Here is an 18,725-nt window from a genome sequence, read left to right as displayed (position 1 = left end):
CATTTTAGATACTTCATTAATTATTTCACCTGAATTAATATGACATTAATGCACTACTACTCATTACCCATTCTCAGGTTAACTCATGGCCGTTTAATGTATGCAGATCTCGATGCCTGCAGTGTGCTTGGCACAGACAGTCCCTTGCTTGCACAGCGCTCCCGGGTTCACAAAAGCTGAGTTTAGTCCACGAGGGGGAGTATGAAAGCAGGAGCCTCAGGAGAATGGATCCTAAGTTCCACTTGACAGCTAAGTTCACATCCTTGATGCATCTTGATAAATCTTGGAGCAGCCTTACTGAATCTGGTTAAGAAGAAAAAATGCTGATGGATGGGGACTGTGTTTTTGTTTTTCTGGATATTTGTTTTCAAACTCTTCTTCTCAAAAAAAAAAAATCTTCAAATCTCATGAAGTCTCTCAAGTCTTTCAAACACTTGTTTCCTTGATTCTGGCCCATCAAAACAGATCGAGCTCGTAGGCCACATGTTCTGGCCAAAGTCTTTTCTTCACTCATTTGGCAGTTAGCTCATGACCTTCAAGGATGTGTTTGTGTGAACAAACAAACACCAGCTGCCACACACATCAACCCCACACAAAGTGTCAGACATCTTTCCATCCCTGGGCTTGCAGCAGTCCCCCAACTCCTCATGGGCAGGGCCCCAGCTCCCCCAGCCCTTCCCAGAGCCCCTGAACCCACAGCTCCTGTCAGGGCTCCAGGCTGCCCCACAGCTGCTCCCCACCACCTCAGTATTACTTCATGGCTCATATTTAAATTATTCTACAACATGACAACTGCAGACAAAAAGTAGCATGAACAGTTTTCTTTGTAACTACATAAAATGAGGCAATTTATAGTCATACATAATCTTTTAGCTCATTAGCTGTGATAATTTATGTGAAATGAACTGTGCAGGGCCAGGACTTGGGCTTGATGATCCTGATAGGTTCCTTCCAACTCAGCATATTCTGTGATTCTGTCAAAGGTTAATGGTTTAGAGCTGCTCTAGTAAATGTTATACAATTTGGAGAGGCAAAAATAACAGCTGGATACTCAAAAACTGCAATGTGAAATTCTACATTAGATTCAATAAAAATACTTCACCCAATAAAAAATTTACATTGCTTAAGTTTTAACTTCCTAACTTAACTCAGACCGAAACTTACTCTCCAGTGTTTAAGAGGTCTTAGGCATAACAAATTATCACTATACAAAACTTATTTGTAATAATAAAGTTTATTAAAATGCTCTGTTTTATTAAATAAAACAGAGCCTGCATTATTTCAGATTATTATGCCCAGAAAGGGGTCTTTACAATGTTCTATAATCCATACATTTTGAACTCATGGAACATCATAAACATATGCACATTTACTTTCAAAGCAATTCAATATGAATACTGTATCTAGAGTGCTTCACATTATACACCACTGATCTACCATCACAGAGGAGATCAAAAACTGGAGATCAAGTCACACGACACTGAAGAACGCAAGAGAGCTCTTCAATACTGAAGTTGTTTTAATCTGAAAGGGAGGAAAAAAAGGAAAAAGGTTACACTAAACAGTCACACACCACTTTAGGAACTTGAGCAGTTTCTTAAACCTTAGCTGCAGAGAGAGAGAGATCTGAGTTGTATCAGATAAAAACATTTTCTCAGTGATAAGAGACATGCAAATGTGAAGATTCTAAAACAACTGCTTGTACAAAGAAATCTATTTTGTGCAAAATGCATAAAAACATATTTCAGCTATTCAGAAACCCCAACAGTAGTCTGTTTTTTGATAAGAAAACACCCATAGATAACTGACACTAAGTTCCAAAGGAATGAAGGCAGAGTCCCTTCAAATGCCAGCTGGTACCTGCCCGTTCCACTCCACAGTTTGACCCCAGTCACTCTGCCAGGAGAGCAGATGGATGTGGTACTCAACAAACACCTTGAGACCTCTCAGCTAGCCAGGGACACTGAACAGCAGCCAATGCAGCAACTGTCCCACATGGGACATTTCTGAAGCTGACTGTGATCTGCACTAGAGACAGTTAGGCTTGTTCTACTTTACTTGAAGAGTGGGCAAAATATTGTGAAATGTGCTTTTCTGATTTTCACATTTATGCTAGCACTATCTTCAAGTCTCTAGTTTATAAAAATGTAATAGCACAGTCTAAATTTAGAAGACATGTACATGACTCAATATTGTTCTGCTTGCTTCACTGTCCCTTGCTGAAGCATTAGTGTCACCCAACAGATCTATCTGAATGGGATCTTAGCAGACAAGGTTTCTTCCAATGTTCCCAAGTCAAGAGAAATAGATAAAAGAAAATATCGATTTTTACCTGCACTAGTTCAATTTTTAATTCCCATTCAAAATACCTTCCAAAAATATCAGGCATCTTGAATTATAATGTCCTAAGAGCTAATAGCTCTGCTAGGAGCAGAGCTGTGTGTTTAGTGGTCTTTACCTTAAAAGGCTGCTATCCTAAAATTAATTACCCTCTGGATTAAAAAGTCTAATATTTGTACTCTTTCCTCACCAAAGCGAGCAATAATTTATCTTCATAAAGAAACTGGATTATTTGCAAATAGGTTCACTAGAATGACAACTCATAAATTGATGTTTTAGTTATTCACTGTGAAATTTGCAAGTGTTTAAGTAATCTTTCTGCTTACCTTCTAAGGAGTTCCTTAGGTGACAAGCCTGTGGTATCCATATCACTTAGGCTGTCACTGCTGTCTGTAGTGTCTGAGCTGCTGTCTTTTTCTGATTTTTTATTCTTGTGTTTTCCTTTGTTTTTCTGCTTCTTATGCTTCTTTTTCTGTAAAAAGAACAGAAATAATCCTTTATCTCCTTGTGAAGGACTTGGATTTATCTGAATGTCAACCAAAGAAAAAAGTGAATTTCAGTATGGACTCAAAGCTTAACTGAAACAGAACACCTATCAATGACTCTTATCTACCCCTCAGACTAAGCTTAAAAAAAAAATAATTAAACCAAAATTCATTTAATCCAAGCACTCACCTCTCCCTAAAGCAGACATTTCATTACAGAATGCAATTCCCAGAATGTGTCTGCCATCTTCCACACAGAACATGAAACTACCCACAATACTGTACCTATAGTCACATGTGTGCATATGGGAAAAGCAGCATCATAGTGGGATAATTTTCTCGTTTCAAAACATCAACAAAATTCTGTTGCTTAAATTCTAGTCCCAGTATATATTTTTTCTACAACCAAGCATAAATAATAAAACATTTTGAAAGGCAAATCAAAGAATCAATAAATCAACAATCAGTATTTAAATTTATTACCTTTTCCTTTTTGCGTTTGCGTTCTTTCTTAGTCTTGTGCCTCTCTCTGATTTTCCTATGCTTTTCTTTCCTAGTAGGCCCAGGAAAAGTTGCTGCCACCTCTGTTTGTTGTTGCCAAGTAGTGCCTAAAGTACAAAGCAAATGCATAAAGAGTAAAATAAAAACCCTGACCAAAACAGAGTAATTTGGTTATTACATTCTGCATTACTTTGAACCTCATATGACAGTTAAACAAACAAAACCCCTAACTTCAAAAAGGAAATTACATGTCTAAAACTCCCACCTGCAACATCCCTATTGTAATTAAATGCCTTTGCAATGTGTTAAAATATGAAATTGCAAGGCTGTCCTCTATTTTTTTATAATTAAACCTTTAGAGACTTAAAGCAAACCTGGTACACAGGCAAAGAGGTTCCTGTTGAGGGTCACAGCATGGCAACACAACATTTGGTGATGCCTGTTTACATAACACACATTGAAGAGATGGATGGCCTATTCACAAATGCTTTTTTAAAAGAGAGATATCATGTATTTTATATACAATTTCAATGTGCAAAATTTACATTCTAGATGCTTACAGAACTTACCAGAAGAAAAAGCTGGTGGCAACTTTGGTCCAAATTCCTCTGTTGCATCCTGCTCCTGCTGCTTTGAAGTAGGCAACGAAGAAATGCCAGATTCAGTTGTAGCAGTCACACTTTCTATGAAAAAAACCAAAACTTGCTATATAAATATTTTTTCCAAGAAATGCTGAAGAAAGTTCGAGGCTTTCTAAAAACCTTTAAGAAAGCAAACTGATCAGCATCCTCTATCTCTATGGAGTGCTCTGGCCAACTGGGTAGCTGACATTCTGAAACATGTCAACATACTGTAGGGTTTTTTTCCTCTTTAAAATCAATATTAACCTTTTAAACTATAAATTATTAATTAAATTGCTATTAGTCTATTTGTTTGCTTCCCTTTTGTAACAGTACTGTTTTCCATTACTCAGAATGAGTAAAAACCTCCATGAGATGTATAAGGTTAATAAACACTACAAGTTACATGTTAATAAAACCAACTGTGACAGTGAGTGAACAAAGTATTTTCACTATAAGTATGTTCTTACACTACATGTTTTGCTCCCCCTCACTGTATAACAGGCATATTCCATACAGCAATTTCCTTGTAAACTCCACACAAAAGGCAGTGCTAATAACACTGTAACATGCAGGGCCCTATTCAGTGCTGTATTGGTTGCATTTTCTACATGACCAGCTCCACCAATCTCACATGATCTGCACAGGAGCACAGCACTGTCCTAACAGTCCAAGAATGTGTAATTCAAAGATGGAACTTTTACAAGGTATTTATTTTATGTTGCATAAAAATGAACTTCCAGTAAGTTACAAGGTTTACTACCTTGTAAATTTGAGGAAGTTGTGTCTGCTCTGTCAACTTGCTTGGTGGTTTCTGACTGTCTTTCTGAAGTAGTTGGTTGCTGTTCTTCATCACTCTCTTCTTCTTCTTCAGAGGAAGATGATTTTTCATCTGAGGAGCTCACAAAGATGGCCTTAAATAAGTCCATGGGTGGTCGTCTGCTTTCTTCCTCCTGATTCTTATCTTCCTCAGCTACCTGCTAAATAGCATCACAACAAACTGTATTTAAGCACTAAAGAAACTGACAACCTCTCTCTGACAAGGAGTAACTTCAAGCATGCTGACAGGTATTTACAAAACATCTGGATGGCACAACAGCTGTGAAATAAACAATCTTAGTCCCAAACAGTAAAGTTCTGAAACGCTGAGGAACTATGCCAGTGTCCTATAAAGAGCAGTGCAGTTTGTGAAAATAGATCCCCAGATACTATAAATTCTAATTCATTAATTCAAACTTCAATTATATAATACTAAATTTAAGCAAAAGGAAAACATCACCTTTCTCCCCAAAATATGCATTCTCTTCTATGGAAAGGAGAAATAAATACATTCTGTGCCTGTGAGCAGAGTGGTGGTAAAGTTACTGAATTTAGTTCCCAGACTACTGGGCTACATTTTTTCTTCTCTTAAGCCCTACTTCAAGTATAATCAGAGGTAAGCTGCAAACATCTTGCATCCCAGAGTTATAACCTCGAAGTTTTCAAAGTGCCATCTCATGCCTTTGCTCATCCTGAGTTGGCTCTTGTGCAAAGTGATCTGTATTCATGTATTAACAATTCATATTAACATATATAAACAATTCATACATAAACCCATTTATTTCTGGGTTTTCAAGGTTTATAGCTATTCCCTTAAAGTTCAAACCCTGTTGTAAACTCACCACAGAGGGAGGAGTTTCAGTTGTCCCAGTTCCACATTCTTCTTTGGCTGGCACTGGGGGCTGCTGCTGAGCATCAGCTTTTGATCTAGCAAGACTAATGAATTCACTGATGGAATCTTTCTTCTCCTTCTCTTTATCTGACACATCCCACCTTGAAGATTTCCTTGGTTCTAAAACATCCAAAATATTCAAATCACCTGCATGCCCAATTGTTCTGCATTTCATGGCCTACTTGATTTTAAATTACTCTGCTTCTTCAGTTTGCCTTATTTTAAATCTTTCTAATCAATACTTGACCTATAAATGTCTTTTGGGTAGAAGAAATTAGCTTTATATCACTACAGTTTTTATGTCACTGAATTTTTGTTTTCAATTCCTTTGTTTGGGTTTTTTAATGAAAAATAATCATGTGGCTAGGTTCTCAATGAAAAAGATGCCTTTTCTGTACTATTATCTCATGTATAGTTAAATTGATAAAGTAACAACAAACTTACTGTTGAGACTGTTACTCTCTTGGATCTTTTCATTTGTTGCTTGAGTTACAGATGTGGAGGGCTCATGCACAGTTAAGAAATTAAAAACAGAATACTTGTCCCGTTTCACTTTTGGCAAACCCACTACAGAAGAACTAGAGGGAAATAAAATTGTTTGCTTATTATTGTTTTAAACACAGAAAAGTTCTCAAATTAGCTACAACAACCTGAATTACTACAGTAGTCCTTCAAATGCATGCTATTTTATCAGAGGTCACCATATTTCATAACACAAATAAAAACTTTGGGCAGTTCTGTATCACCTCATGACACAAGAAAACATTAAGCCAGATTTTCTCCAAGCAAATGAAAAACTCAGAAATTATAAAAAGTTTTAAAAATATAAGTATGAATTATCTTACTCAGGATATGGATCACGAACATTAAATCTTTTACACAGCAGCTTATCAGGATGCCATTCAAAGTTGTCTCTTGTGAGTTTGCCAAACATCTTCATCTTCACAGCTGTTTCCTTATCATCAATATCATTCTGAAAAAGTCAACATTTATAGCTGATAAATAGTTTTTTTAAAAAAGAGATATATAAAATGTACTTTATATACAATCTCAATGTGCAGAATTTACACTCTTTAATTTACAGAATTCATTGCAGAATTTACACTCACAAAAAAATTTACTGAACTGTTTTAAGATTTATGAACAGGACAAATCCATCAACATTTAAATGCTGTTTAACAAAGACTACTCTGTATGCATCAATTGTATTCAAAAGCTGCTAAAAAGAAGGGCAACAAAACAGTGACATATCTTCATGAGAGTTTAAAAGAAAAAGTCAGGGCTAAGGCAACAACTCAGCTCCAATGGATTAAAAGACTGTAGGCAGCAAATACCTCTTGGTCTCGAGGAACTTCCACTTTGTCAACATCATCTTCATATTTGGCCCTGGTGAATCTGGATGAGAGTGTGGAATTTGAGGACCTGTAGAACATTGCTGCACGGAAGAACTCCTCCTGTTCTCTGCCTCGCTCCCACTCTGTCATGTTCTGGTCAAAAAAACGCTCCAATCTTTCTCCTGTAGGATGAGGACAGAAATGCTTAGCAGAGATGGCAGCTTGCTTTGGGTTAATACTTTTCAAACAAAACAATAAAGTAATAAGCAAGTCTTCTTTAGTACTAACCTCAACTGTGTTAATCTCTGCTAAATGGAGGTCGTTTTTCAAGACAGCAAGAATGACAGCATTTGCCAAATGCTAAATTGTTATTTTAAGTAATTTTCTTGTAAAACTGATTCCTTACTCACTGCCCTTTAAAGAATGTTCAAAATACTTAATGGATTTAACAGGTGATTAAAACAAAAAGTATATAACCCAAAGCTTTATCAAATAACTAAAACAAAGAACGAAAGAATTTAAGCCTGGCTGTGCTTTGGTAACTTGCTTTCTGGTCTATGAAGTGCCCACTGATAAATACAGAGTTTGCACACAGCTTTACAGGAACAGGGTCAGTTTGTCTCCCAGAAGGAAGAGGAAATAACACCAACCAAGCAAATACACTCACAGTAAAACAGACCTTTAACCATTCCAGTTATTTATACATTTCTACATTTTCATAATGACTAGGGAGGCACTTACAATCATAACACAGTCATAATTGGGAATATTCAACTTTACCCAGGGAAAATCCCAGTCCTGAACTGAGCTATGGATTCAAAGCTCAAGCAGTCTGTCCCAATGCAGTAACCAGAAGAGGCTACTGACCAGAAAATATTTCTTTTATATAATGAAAAGGACTTAAAAAAAAGACAAAACCCAAAAAAATCCTAAATCACAACTAAAACAACAAACCCAGGTTTTCCACCTGTCACCATATGCTTTCCTCTGTCAAATTTCCCTGGAGTCCATTTTCTTCTTCCCAGTAGCCCCTGTGTACTTCAAAATTTGGAAAAAACCCAAACCTTTTTTTTTCCAAGTTCATTTCAAGGCAATTTAAAGTCAGGGGCTGATGATGAACTACCTAAATCAAGTCCAGCTTTTCATGCCTTACAGAAAAATCACAGAACTCACCACAAGGTATCACAAGTACCTAGTTTAATCTAATATACACCACAGTATAATTTAATATCAAAAACCTAAACAAAAGGTAAGAAGACTGAAACAGCATGAAAAGAGATGAAGCAGGTTGGATGGTTTTTGGTTTTGAGTAAGAGCTCTGCATGGATTTATACAGCCATAAATTTTTGTGCATATGTTTATATAGTCATAAATTTTTCTGAGAAGAACATAAGTGACAGCAGAAGTTTGAGTATCTGAGGGACATCCAATACAAGCTTTGACAAGTGTGAAATACTTCATTCACTTTAGGGTTCTTATCCTCCCCTGGTGCAGAGGGGGTTTCTTCTGATTCTCCAGTTACCCAATCCTCTTTCTGCCTTTATATGATTTGTCAGTTTAACTCCTCTAAGAGAAACAAACTAAATTAAAAGGTTTGTTCCACTGACCAAAGCTTAAGTGTACCTTGGCAAATGAAATAGAGGAAATCCAGGAAATGAAGTAGTACTTAACTTCTGCTACATCACAGAAGTATGAAATGTAATGCCTAAAATCAAGACTTGCTGACAACTGAGTAACTGAGCAGTTCTCTTGAAACCAGCATGACTAAGTATCAGTAAAGATTTCTGTTAACATTGGTCCTGAAAAGAAGTAAAAGGAGAAATGCTGTGGAATTCAGGAAGAGCACTCACAGGGAATATAAAATGCACTGGGAAAAAACAAAAAAGGTGGAGAGGGGAAGGAAAAAATTAATCAAGAAATATTTTACCTCTTTCTCCTTGTTTAAGACTTTTCACAAAATTTTCATATCTTTTTTGTTTTTCTGGATTTTTTGCAAATGGTTTGAAGTCACTAGAACCAGCATTTGTTAACTGCCCTCCCAGCAGCGTCTGCCATTTGTGAGCAGCATCTTCTGGGGAGGCCAACTGGAATCTGCTATTTGGTGACTGCTGAGACACTACTTTTGCTTTCACTTGTTGTTCAGATGCTTGTTTCACTTGTTTGAGTCTTTCTCTGTCTTTCTCAGACAGATATTCCAAAACAGAAGGAGCAGGACCTAAAGCAGAAAAAAAGCAGTAAAAGATAAAGAGAAATGAAAAATTACTAGAACTGTTTCTTCCACTTTAGTAGAAGAAAAATCCCTAACACATGTGTATAAATTCAGATAAAATGGTCTTAAGCAGAAATTACAATAAAATAGCATATATGGCAAATATATGGCATATATGGCAAATATTATTGGCTAATATTACATCTTTTATGCTATTTACATATAACTTGATAAAGTTTAATATTGTAGGTACAAATGTGAGCCACAGTTACAAATTATCTTCTTAGTATATCTGAATGTATTTCAGTAAAACATTTTACAGAAAAAATTATCAGAGCCTATTATATTCATAAAGGCCACAACCCTCCCAAACAAATCCAACACGTACTTTTTGTCTTTAAAATGTTTAAGTAAATGAAAATACAGACAGTTCTATCAACAATTCACTTGCTGAGATGAAACTGAACAATGAAATGGTAACTAGGTTTGATATATTTATGTTAGAAAATACGCACTCAAGGCCAGAGTAAATCCTTACCGTTCTATAACTGAGCATACAAACATGCTTGAAACACAAGCAAAGACATGGTCATGTATCTTCCTACCTTTCAGCTCAGTCTCTCCAAGCTGTTCCCTCCTCTGAGCTGCATTCAAAGCATGCCTGCTGTGCTGTGCTGGGTCACCCTCCAGTTTCCCAGCTGACTCCTCCAATACCTTCTGCAAATGGCAGCTTTCATTCCCAGCTGGCAGCACAGGTCGAAAGTAATGGACTGGTCTGTAATTTCGTGGCAGGCTGGGTGGGGGATAAATCTGGGGGGAAAGAGAGAGACAACTCTGTATGCAACACTTACAAATGTTCCAGAAAAAGCCCAACCTAAGAACTCCTCAATTTACATCTTAGCTGTAAAAACAGAAAGTACAAACTACCAATTCCTTTAGACCTAATCAGGAAGTGGCACTGTAATACAAACTCTGGGAACAAATATATTGACAATATAGTTACAACTATGAAAAAATATTAAAACGTGCACATTAAGTGACAGAAAAATTAACAAGTCTTAGGATGCACTGGTTTTATTTGAGAAAATACCTTTTAATATTGCTGTTTTTTTTTAAACTGCAGTCAAATGATTTAATCAATTGGACTACTGAGTCTATGCTTACTATATTTTAACATCTTTCAAAGTATTTTTCCCCATGTTCTTCATTCAAGCTGTTACTTAAAGCGTTAGCTCTGTGCTCCCTATAGGGTGGGATTTTATGTACCACACAAATATTCTTCCTTAGAAAGAGGACCCTGTCATACAATTGTTTGTCATTCTAATTTATGCAAATATATATGGCATGAATTATGTAAACCTGAAGATAGGACTAAGAAATTAAATTGTCACCAAAATAGCAAAATGGACAAAGCATGAGGTCTGCTTTTTACAGAAAACTGAATGTTACATATGAAATATCTAGAACCAAAATATGTATTTTTTATGTATTTTTTAAGTTAAATTAAACCATTCCTCCAACTTTGTGGAAAGTAGCAGTGAATAGTGTGGAAGGTATTTGTTCAAAGCCAGTACTCAGGCAAAATTTAAATGCCTTCAGAAGTCTGATAAATTTTAGGTTTGTTCTGAACAGCCCCCAGTGCTATAATTTTGTTCATTCAGCAATTTTTACTACTTACCAAAACATTTATTTCTAAGAACAGAAAAACACCAAGAAGCAGCAGAGTCCACACAGTTCACATGATGAATGCTGTTATTCTTAATACATGAAATATCACTATCTGCTTACCTTGACTGGAGCTGATGGTTTTGATGCCAAGGAAAAGCCAGCCAGGACTTTGCCTATATATTTAAAATCTCCTTCAGGCCCTACAAAATCATCACAGAGTTGATCAATATTTAAAACAGGCATGTCAGGCAATTTTTTCTCAGAATATTTTCCAAATGTCACTGTATCCTGTGAGTCATAATTGCAGTTTGTCTTCACCACCCTTCATTTAAAATAAAGGGTTCTGATTCTGGATTAGTATTATACAACTAAAAACTGCTCCTAGAGTGGCTGCTGAAGATTGAACCTGGCTTACAGTGAAGCAGCAATATCCATACTGTGCACAGCCAACACCATCAGTGCCATTCATGTGTACAACCAGCATGAAGGGCTGCTCCAGAAATTACAACAGTATTTCATGCACTTACACAGTGCAGTAAAAATAAAGTGGCACCAAGATACAATTTACAAAAATTATCTGAAAATATAGAAGTTCATCTAAAAAAAAGAAAAAAAGGTTCTCTTTTTAAGTGCTGGGCCATATTTTGTAACTGTGACTCACAATCACTTGTTTTCTTCAGTGAAACTGAAGGCTGTATCTCACAAAGCAGCACATATTGTCCTTTTGAAGATATGCTTTCAAGGTTTAATCTAGGCTGGGATTAGTGGAAGACTTAGGAAATTATTTCTGTAATTGAACACTTCAATACAGAAGGAGGACTAGTTGAATTTTCAGATATCAAGGCTAAAAATTACAATATATGGCAAATACAGACTACATTTCTCTTTTTTTTTTCCCCCACATTACACTCACTCTTTAAAGAGAAGCACAATTCTTACTTTTTTTGGATTTATACTGTTTTGGTGCTGTCCAGCCATACAAGCCATCCCCAGGCTCCTCATCCTTTAGAACTGTATCATATTTTGACAGTGTGTCAGTTGCATAAATATCATCATCCTCTTCCTCTAGAGCTCCTACACCAAAAGCCTAAAATACATATTTTAAATAAGAACTCAAAAGTGGAAAAACTTTGAAGTCACATACCAGAAAATACCTACATGGATATCTATTCATCTATATAAAATCTACATTACAAATATAGATACACTGGGAAAAATGTACAGTTACACCACAGAAACTGAGGTGGGAAAAAACCCCCATACCTCAGTGAGCACAAAAGCAACAAAAACAAACACGTTCTACTCCCTTGGCAGGGAGGGACAGCGAGTTTGGTGTGCACAAGACAAGGACAGCAGACTAGTTCCACCAAAATAACACATGCAAGCTGACTAAGAGCAGGTTAAGTTCTCAAAAGGAAAAAAATATGTCAGTTAACAGGGAAATTAAACAAGTAGAATTCCCAGAAAGTATAAACTGACAGTGCTTCTAGGTAAGAACTACAAATACCCTGGAGCAACACAAAACCTCCCTAGCTGACAGATACAGCATTACTGAAAGTAAAATAGACAAAGAACAAACTAAAAACATACTGAATATTAACTTTATCTAATCAAAGTAATACAGAACATTTTTCCATTCAGCTACTCAGTCAGGTAGTTTTATATTGTCTTTTACAGTTTCAGTAAGTGAAATCATTTGAGAGTTCTAAGGATTTTTCCCCATCTTCAAAATAAGTTTAAAAAAAAACAATTTTCAAGCCACACTTTTCTTACAATGATACTAAAATGACTAGGAGCTTTTTACTTAAGAAAAACCAAAATTTATGTGGGTTTTACTACAGTAATAATAAAATGCATTAAAAAATGTCCTTACCTGACCTGTAATACCTAGTTTTCTTCCTTTACTGTGTCTCAGATCACCAAGTAAATTGCTTGTTTCTTCAGAACCCCCTGTGAAAAGATTCAGGTGTTCTCTTCCAGATGCACCAAACAAGGCCTGAGAGGGGTCCAAACCCTTATAGCCAAGTCCATGGACATTCTCCTTTGGAGTCAAGTCTACAGGCATTACATCTTTCGGTGCAAAGGTCACATTCTCTGGCTGGTATTCATCCTCCTCATCCTTGTACAAAATCAAAGTTTATGAGAGCAAATATAACTAAAAGTTCTGCATGTTGAGCTTTTACAATGCTCACTTAACATGAGCCTAGGCAAGTTTGCATTTCCTGAATTGTGTATGAACTATATCTTGTTACGTAGCAAAAGAAGAAATTTAGATATTAAAACCTTTCTTCACATTAAGCACAGAAAATATTTATAAACACTTTTCAGAAGATTTGAAAATGCATTTTAAAATACTGTTGGAGGACATTAAAGAAGTTGTTTTGTTGTTTTAATCTGTTATCACACATTCTTACATAAGCCAACAGACCACTTTTTCTGTTCAATACCTCAGAACCCTCAGACAGTCCAGGTGGTAATGCACAACCATAAATCTTCACTGTAGGATCTGTAAGACACATCATAACATCACATTACTTTAATAAAATAGAAAGAGGGTTTGAAATCAACTTTCTAATCAGTTTATGAATGTAAACCTTCTACTAACAAGAAAGTTAATTAGCTGAGGAACTTCCCTGAACTTACCAGGTTTCTGTCTGCGTGGCTTTCTTTTGACTCGTGGGCCAATTCCTTGTCCTTCTTTCCAGCCCATTTTTCGTAACAGTTCAACCCCAACTGTTATTCTAAACAGAAAAAAAAAATTAAACAAACTCCAAAATTACTTCAAACCACACCTTTCTTATTTGTTGATAAATAATGTACATATATAATATTTCAACTTCTAGTTTTATGTCCTGCTTTAAAATCAAATCTTAAAGTGTTACTATTTGCATACACACTACCTGTGAGTTTCTAAATGTTTACTTGGTGAAAGTCTGCACATTCAAAACAAAAATCCAGGTGGAGGCCACTTAGGAAATGTACCACTGCAGGATCTTCCAGTCTCACAACTGCAGTGGCCAAACATTACTTTTCTAAGCAATACAACACTTCTAAGTGAAATGAATGGTTTGGCAAACTTTCAGGTAAATTTACTTACTTAGATGGTCCAATTAAATCATCAAATGCAGTGGTTCCTGGAATGGGAGCAACTACTCCAGCAATCTGTCTAGCTTTCTCCTTTATTCTGTCTTTAGCTTTAGATGCAAAATCATCTGTAGTTGTAATATCTTTTGGTGCTATCCCAAATTCACTAAGATCCTGGAAATATACACAAAATGAAAACATTTAGATTAAACATGCTTCAAATTCTTACTTACTGTAATAGTAAAGTAATGAAAATGGCATATGACCTTCATATTTGCTGATTTTCTCAAACCACTTATGCAGTTGCTTTTTCAGTAACTTTAGTGAAAATATCTTAAACAGTTTCAAAAGTATTTGCATTTTCTGACAAGTGAAAAGGTTGAGTTCTGGTTTTATTTTTTAATACTGACATTAGAGGAGCTTCTTAAGTGAACCTATGAAATAGTCTGAATAACCTCATAGGATAACACTGTATACAAGAAGTAATTTCAAGGTTCCTTCAATTTTTGCTGTCATGGCAACTATTCACACAAGTTTTCAATTCCTTTAAATTTACCTCTTCATCCATGAAGTCTTCTGGTCCAAACACAGTTCTATCTGCTCTCTTCTGCCGTGAAGATACAAAAGCTGATGGTGCCCATCCTTTAAAGAAGACAAATATTTAAGTAAGGTACTTAAGAAAACACAATATTCAAAAACAATTAAAACATTTCAACCTTACATCTTAAGCACACATCAAAGAAATATTTGTAAAATTACAGTCCAGAAACTCAGGGAGAAATAACTTCAGCAATACTATTTCAACTATTCACAGTATAAGGAATAGCAGGAACAAAAATGCTTAGTGACAGTTAATTTGTTTTCACTAGCATGACAATATGGTTCTCAATATAACCATTCCCAGAAGACAGCAAAATATCTAACCTTCCTTTGTACCAACAGTGTTAAAGTAGCCAGCAGAAAAGCCACCAGTGAATGCCCCATGGAAACGCTGGTATCGTCCCTTTGCATCTTTAACAGTCTGCTCTTGAAGAGGAACTGGCTTTTTAATTCGTTCACCTACAATCAAATAAATCAGAAAGTGAGACACAACTTAAAATGAAGGAGCAATTTCCCACTTCCTCCAGAAGCTGTTTCTTCCCTGCAAGTAAGAAGAGGATCAAACACTAGCCACCCTGACATGGAAAACACCACATTTCATTTATTTCCACTCCATTGTAACTATTCATGTACACCATTGATAAAGGAACAGCATGAAGTGTTCACATCAAAATCCTCAGTTCTACTGACGTCTAAGAACATTGAATTTTTTCTTGTGAAAGGAAACTTTTAAAGTATGCAAGACCTCTGGCAGGATTTCTTCACTTCAGTAATTGCTTGAGAAATTACACATCAAAAGTGTAAAAACTAAAATAAAACACAAAAGCCATAAACTTTGACACAAACATCTGCCCCTTTTAAACGATATTTCTTGAATAAAGAGGCACAGACTTGAGAGTCACAACTGTACATTAGTCCTGGCCCTGTCCATCTCAACCATCTAAGCATCAGATGGTCAGACTGGCACAACTGCGTACACTTCAGCTGTACTGGGGTTTTTTGGGGGGGGTGGGGAGGACAAAAGCAAACACTGGCACCCAGGCGCAGCCGGCACAAGCCGCGGGGTACGGCAGCCACAGCCGCAAGCCGCTGTGGTGCCGAGGCCTTTCTTTCCCCGCTGCGCTCGCAGGCGGCTCGCCCTGTGCTGGGCCGTCCTCCCGCAGGCCAGCACGGCTGCCAAGCCAGGCCCCTCGCAGCAGGAGGAGCGAGGGAGGCAGCTCTGTACTGGGCCCACACACCACAGCCGCTCAGAGTACGGGCTGGGCGGCGTTCAGCCGCGAACCGGACCAGACCGCGCAGGCCCTTCGGGATACCCCGGCCCCAGCGCCTCACGCCGGGCCGCTCTGCAGCGCTCGCACAACGCACTGACGGAGGGAGGGAGGGAGGACGAGGAGGAGCAGACGAGCCTCCCGGGGGTCCCTTACCCTCCTGCAGAGGCTGCAGCGCGCTTCCATAGCTCACCAAATCCTCCTCCTCACTGTCGCTGCTCTCCGCCGCCATCTTACAGGACGGCGGCCGCGCGGGACGGGGCGGTGTCACATGGGGAGGCGGAGCCGCGCAGCGCCCGGCAGCGGGACGGCTCTGCGAGGGGGCGGCGCCCTGCACCGCCGGGACGGGAGCATCGCTCGGAGCCCCTCAGCGCCTCCCGGAGCCCCTCAGCGCCTCCCGGCCTCATGGCGGCGTTGGGGTTGCCCGCCGGGCACGGCGCGGTCCTGCGGGCCCCTCTCGGAGCCCGCTCTGAGGGAGGGCAGGCGGGGGCCGCAGCCGGTCCGGGCGCAAGGGTCCTTCCAGCCCAGCTGTGTTTGGCTGGAAAAGCTCCAGCGGTCCAGGAGCTGTGCGGAGCTGCCGTGTGCGGCTCCACATCATCGGTCCGAAACGCTGGCTGGTGCCTTTAGAAATTACCCACGCCGCATAATGTCAAACTCCCGGTGGTCAGCAGCCATGCAGTAACTCCCTCGAATCATCGAGTTCAGCCCTCCTCAGACTCAGAGCTAGGAAGAGGGCAGCAATGACTCTGACGAACAGATCTCATCTAAATCAAGGTGTAAAGCAGACTCCGCCCTGAATCAAAATCAACCGAGTTGCGGGTTTCATTGTACACTTAAGCAAACACAAGGCAAAATTTGCCTAAGCACGTTGTCTTACGCGCTGTTGAAGAAGAATTCGCACGGAAATCGGGGCAGAAGTCTGGGCGTTCAAACATTCCCTCAAAGAGCTTCATCCCTGAAGGCTTTCAGGAATCTCTGAACCTCCTTGGGAAGTCCTGTATGGAGAGCGAAACGTTTCCTGAATGTATTTTGTACAAAGGCCAGTATTCACCAGTAGGATCCAAGGGTTCAAAATTTGGATTTGATTTCCACTGTTACCCCCTCTCCCCCAAAAACCCAAAACCCAAACGCTTCGATTTGCGCTGAAGATTCTATCAGTTCACAACCTTTTAAACTATCACCAGTTTCTCTGAAATCCTTGAAAATAAATCAAAACACAGTCTTCAGATATTCCTTCCCTTAACAGGTAAGACTTCTGTGTATTCTCCATCCCAGCATTTCTCTTCATTTGTTTACACGGAACTGGTTTCTTTCACAGTGAAACTGCCGGAGTTTCACGTGAAAATGGGAAATATTTACACGCTTCCATTCAAATAGGGAATTCTCAGTTTCATTCAGCTCTCTAATTCACTTAGAGAATATAGTAGGAGCCACAGACACTCTACGTGCATTGTGTTTTCTCATCATTACAGAGCACTTGGCTAGAACATACAGCGGCAAACGAGTTGTTCGCGTATTTGCTGTTCCTCTTTGTTTAGGAAAGAATTGTTCCTGAATAGTGATACTGTGTGACTTTGACTTAACACACCGGCTTAAATAAACCTTTTTTGCACAATGCTAACAGAAAATCTTTTGAGTCTTTTGTCAGATCAGTTCAAAGAGTTGAGGTAATAAAATACTGAAGCTTTTTTCCGTTAAGGCTTTTCTCAGATTAGAATTACTTTTGCATCCCAGTGGCATTTCCTTCTCCATGATAAACTCTCTCGTTTACAATTATTAAACCAAGTGACAATTGCTATTTGTAGCTGCTAAATAAGACAATAATTCCAATGTCTTTTTTTTAATTGCAATGAAACTAAAATATTAGTAGAACTGAATAGTTTATGCTTAAAAATTTTTTTACAGAAATTTGTCTGGAAAAAAAACCCAAAAAACCTGCATTTTTGAATGAAAGTTCACATATTTGCCAGTGGATGTAAGGCTGAAATTGAGCTCTAAAGCCACAGGTGCACTTCAGGCTTTTGTTTCCCAATACATAGTTTTCAACATTTAGTATTGGTTCATCGAGGAGATCAGGCATGGAAGTGTCTTGTTATGTCTTTGGTTGTATTATTAAAGACCACTTCTTCAAATAGATTTGTTAATTAGTTTTAAGTCATGCAAGTCACAGGAACTTCAGACTAAAATTTGTATAGTCGATATATAAAAGAAAAAAAGCAAAAACTCGTTTCATTTAAAGGGTTTTAAAATTCACAATAAAGAAAAAAAACCAAAAGTCATAAGCACAGGAAGTATAAAAATCCCATATTTTTACAAACAATAAGCCAAACTCATCTCTGCCTTATCTTGCATTCAATGGGAATGTCTCCCTGAACATTCATCCTGCCAACTCAGGGCTGTATCAGTTGACAAAACAGTCACCTGAAGGTCAGCCCCTGAGGCATTGCCTTAGCTTCTCCAAAGTGCTACTTTTCTTTTTTTCAAGGACTGGGAAATAAAGAGATAACACATTTTGTTCTCGGATACCCAGACTTTTATGTGTCGATCTCTGTTAAAGGCAAGGCATTAGCTGGGAAAAGTGGTGATTCGCCTATGTTTGGTCTTAGTTTCGACATAAACTGCAGTGTCTTGTTTCCAATGTGATTTCACAGCAGAACAGGCAAAGCATATTAGTTATTTAATAGTAAATGGAATTTCAGTGAAGATAATGCTGCAATTAATACGTGCAGATAATACCTTTGAGGTGAAGAAGCAGCAGTGGAGCACTGCACCTACAGCAAATCCTGCTTATCCGAAGTCCTGATACTGAGTTTGTGTACCCTTTTCAGATCATTTTATTGTTCCTCAGTAAATTTCTTGGTAAGGAAATCTTCTACTCCATCTAGTAAATTTGTAACAGTCTCAA

General features: G+C 38.1%; 1 protein-coding gene across 4 annotated transcripts; it reads right to left on the bottom strand.

Annotated features, from left to right (window-relative positions):
• Positions 1 to 1,275: 1,275 nt before the first annotated feature.
• Positions 1,276 to 16,068, bottom strand: GPATCH1 (G-patch domain containing 1). 4 transcript variants are annotated; one of them, XM_084214944.1, is made up of 20 exons: positions 15,977 to 16,068; positions 14,877 to 15,011; positions 14,509 to 14,594; positions 13,966 to 14,126; positions 13,512 to 13,609; positions 13,316 to 13,374; positions 12,742 to 12,987; positions 11,808 to 11,955; positions 10,989 to 11,068; positions 9,806 to 10,010; positions 8,919 to 9,206; positions 6,992 to 7,173; positions 6,503 to 6,630; positions 6,102 to 6,235; positions 5,608 to 5,777; positions 4,710 to 4,926; positions 3,896 to 4,009; positions 3,309 to 3,433; positions 2,667 to 2,812; positions 1,276 to 1,524 (listed from the first exon to the last, which is right to left on the bottom strand). In XM_084214944.1, exons 1-20 carry the CDS (start codon positions 16,050 to 16,052, stop codon positions 1,503 to 1,505), a joined length of 2,820 nt encoding a protein of 939 aa, XP_084071070.1. In that variant the 5' UTR covers positions 16,053 to 16,068; the 3' UTR covers positions 1,276 to 1,502. The 4 variants fall into 4 exon arrangements, with proteins under 4 accessions (XP_084071070.1, XP_084071071.1, XP_084071072.1 ...); XM_084214945.1 differs by having other exon boundaries at positions 4,710 to 4,923; XM_084214946.1 differs by having other exon boundaries at positions 14,889 to 15,011.
• Between the last annotated feature and the right edge of the window lie 2,657 nt (positions 16,069 to 18,725).

This window comes from Fringilla coelebs (assembly GCF_963513975.1).
Source record: "Fringilla coelebs genome assembly, chromosome: 14".
Lineage (NCBI taxonomy): Eukaryota > Metazoa > Chordata > Aves > Passeriformes > Fringillidae > Fringilla > Fringilla coelebs.
Note: the sequence above shows the minus strand (reverse complement) of the source record. Positions and strands in the feature narration are given on the sequence as shown.